Source organism: Capsicum annuum, unplaced genomic scaffold, assembly GCF_002878395.1.
Source record: "Capsicum annuum cultivar UCD-10X-F1 unplaced genomic scaffold, UCD10Xv1.1 ctg55938, whole genome shotgun sequence".
NCBI lineage: Eukaryota > Viridiplantae > Streptophyta > Magnoliopsida > Solanales > Solanaceae > Capsicum > Capsicum annuum.
The window spans coordinates 1-3,249 of record NW_025864290.1 but is presented as its reverse complement, the minus strand read 5'-3'; the positions used below and the strand labels follow the sequence as shown (position 1 = coordinate 3,249).

At 33.5% G+C, this 3,249-nt stretch overlaps 1 protein-coding gene across 1 annotated transcript; it reads right to left on the bottom strand.

Moving 5' to 3' along the window:
- Positions 1-23: 23 nt before the first annotated feature.
- LOC124893213 (receptor-like protein 15) lies at positions 24-2,191 on the bottom strand (the record flags this gene model as incomplete). Its single annotated transcript, XM_047404298.1, has 3 exons — positions 1,794-2,191; positions 307-447; positions 24-113 (listed from the first exon to the last, which is right to left on the bottom strand). Coding segments are annotated over exons 1-3 (625 nt in total), but the record flags the coding sequence as incomplete, so codon positions are not given.
- Positions 2,192-3,249: the final 1,058 nt, after the last annotated feature.

The following is a 3,249-nucleotide window of genomic DNA, read 5'->3' as shown; positions in this document are numbered from 1 at the left end:
GTAAAAGAGTTAGAAATTTCTACCTAGAACAGAGTGAACACTTTGATCGTTCAAAAAGTTAACGCTTAAATCTAAGATTTCCAGATTGTGTAACCCCGACAATCTTCCAATATCTGAAATATTAAGGAAATGGATGAGTCACAACTCACAAGTACTTGTTCTTTTCGGGAGATTGGTGAGCGGAGCTGTTTGGACATTAACAAAATTTGAAATACTATTCGGACATAAAAGATGGAAAATATTGTCCAACGGAGTAGTAAAATAGTTCAAATTAAGTGGTAAACAGAGGGAATCAAAACTTGTGACCTGATCGAAGGTCGTTAGATCCGAGATTCAATGACTTGAGAGATGTAAGTCGACTAAGAGACAGGAATATACTGCGATTAAAGTTGTTCCCAGCCAAATCAAGCCTTTCGAGTTTTGCTAGTTGTTTCAGCTTATCAAAACCTGTAAGCAAAATGTAGGAAAATTTAATTATATATATGCACTATTTTACTTACTAGCTAGATCATGTGATACGACTATGTTTTCGAGTTGATGTCTCAAATAGTCATTCAACTTAAGATTTGCGTCTTCATTGAGATTTGCCCCACCACCATACCGATTTTGTTACCACCTATAGTGATCCAGGCTGAACTGTCAAAAGTGTTGTTTGCTTTTGGCCAACCTCACAGTTAGTCCCAATGAATTTTAACCCAAAAGGCGCCTCGACAGTTGATTCCAGAATTTGCCAAATAGTTTTCCCCTCCCATTCCAATGTGAGATTCGCTGAAGGCAAACTTCACAGTGAACTCCAAAAACTAATGTCAGGTCAATTTCACACATGGCTACTGAACTATATATACATCCATTGTATTAGCAAAGTCACAAATTAAGTTTTGTATCACTACATTCACTGATCGTTACATGTTCTATCAATAAAGTCTACGACATTTGATGAATTTTCAATGTTGTATCAGTAAAATCACTGAAAAAACAAGTAAGCATGCCAAATTACAAATTTTTGAATCTTTTTTCGACTTATTTTGACACGTAGAATCTATTCATTTCATAACAGAAGTTACGGCATACAAGGCATAACAAGTAATGCCGCTGCAGTTACGCTTTACTGGGCATAACTTAGTTACTATGGAGCTTATATAGAGGCATAAGTTCAGTATTAGAACATTATGCCTTAGGAAGCTCATAATCAGAACTTTTACCGAAAGAGGCATAACTTATTCCCAAAACTTTTACCTAACAAGGAAAATGTTCTCTAAACTTATACCGAACAAGATAAAAGTTCTCTAAACTTACGTCTTTCAAAGTAAAGACATAACACATAAACAGACACTTAAACTCGGCAAGCAAGCACTTCAACTTTGAAACTACAACACCTCAGCTTGATGTCAACTCACAACTAAACACTCCAATCTGAAATCAAACAACAACAACAACATAGCCAATGTATTCCCACATATGGGATGGGGTCTGGCTAGGGTAAAGTGTACACAGACCACAACACTGCCTTAGCTGAAGTAGAGAGGCTGTTTCCGATAGACCCCCGGCTCGAGACAGAAAACAGTATAACAAACACAAAATCATAAAAGCATGTAAAACTAATACAGTATGCAAATTAAACTAACACTGCTAGCTAATACCGGAAACAATATAACCCCAAGATAATACTATAAACTATCTATTCGAAATCATAAACATCACTCAAACACCACGAACAGAAAACTCCAAACGCAAACAAAGTACTCTTCCCTAGATATAGTTAAGTATAGAGAAAGTATATATAGAAAACAAACCTTCATTAGGAGTCCAATTGGCCAATGAATGTCCACGAAGACGAAGAACTTTCAAATTTTTGAAAGGAAGAAACAAAGATGCATTGAATTGCCAATTTCTCCAATTATCAGTATTTGAACTGTAAATTCCAAATTCATTTTTTTTAACAAGTGATTTCACTGAAATTGACAATTTAATGACTCTTTTGCTAGTGTTACTGCAAACAATTCCTTCCCATGCACAACAATTTGAGTTTTCATTATCTATCCGTGTTGAAAAATATGTACCATTTGTGTAATTTATGTTTTCTTTGAGGTTCAAAAGTGCTATTCTTTCTTTTTTCAAACAACTAGAACACAACCAAAATTTATTTGCAAAGAAGAAAATAAACACCAATGATAAGAATTCTCTCATGATATTTTCTTTTTTTTCTCTTTTAAAGCTTAACTTGTCCTCTGTCTGTATATACAAATGGTTATATGACTTTTTCTTACATTGAGTTTGGTACACTAAAGCTCCCGCTATATTCAACATTTGAGGAAAAATTGATAATAAAAGTATATTGTAAGCAATCTTAACTTAGTTTTAACAGTTTGAACACGTAACCTTTGATCACATAGCAATAATTTTACTCGTTACTCTGAGTTTCTTCTTTTGATGACTTTTCTTAAATTGTTCCAAAGAGAGAGAAAAAAAAGGTCATCTTTCTCCATTTGAAAACCTTTTAGTCAACAGTGAAAGAGTTCAATCATAAGCACCCACAATAGAAAAATGAAAAGAATTGTTTAGTTTCTTGCGGGTTTGGGCACAGGTGACAAAAGAGTTTTAAAATGAAGTGTGGGTGACACAAGCGTTAATAATTGAGTGGAGGTGACAATTACTTTATTAAGGATTAAGAAAGTAAGAAAAGTTTGAAAATAACCCACAAGTTTTTTAATTTACACTTTGATACAATGTAAAACCTAATATAACTAGAAATGGAGGGAAAAAATACACGTTTCTCTCTCTTCTCATTTATTGGAGTTTTCTCTCTCATCGTGATTTTTGTTGTTCATTGTTGTTGTTGCTTTATTCATCATCTTCTTCTTCATTATCATCATCTTGTTCTTCATTATCATCTCTTCTTGTTCATCATCATCTTCTTGGTGTTGAACATTGTTGTTACCGCTACTATTGCTACTCGATCAAATTTTTTTAGGTCAAATTTTATTCGTATATCACTTGGGAATTACTTATAGGTGAGTTTAGTAAGTAAAATTATAATTTTTAGTTGAATTTCTCATCTGGGTGTATCTGCTACTGCTGTTTTTTCAACAGTAGATAAAACATGTAACGTGAATCCAACAGATGAGTAATCTATTGCACATATGAGTAATCTGTTGCAACATATTGACTAATCTGTTGAAACATATGAGTAATCTATTGCAACATATATGACTAATCTGTTGCAACAGATTACTCATCTGTTGGATTTGT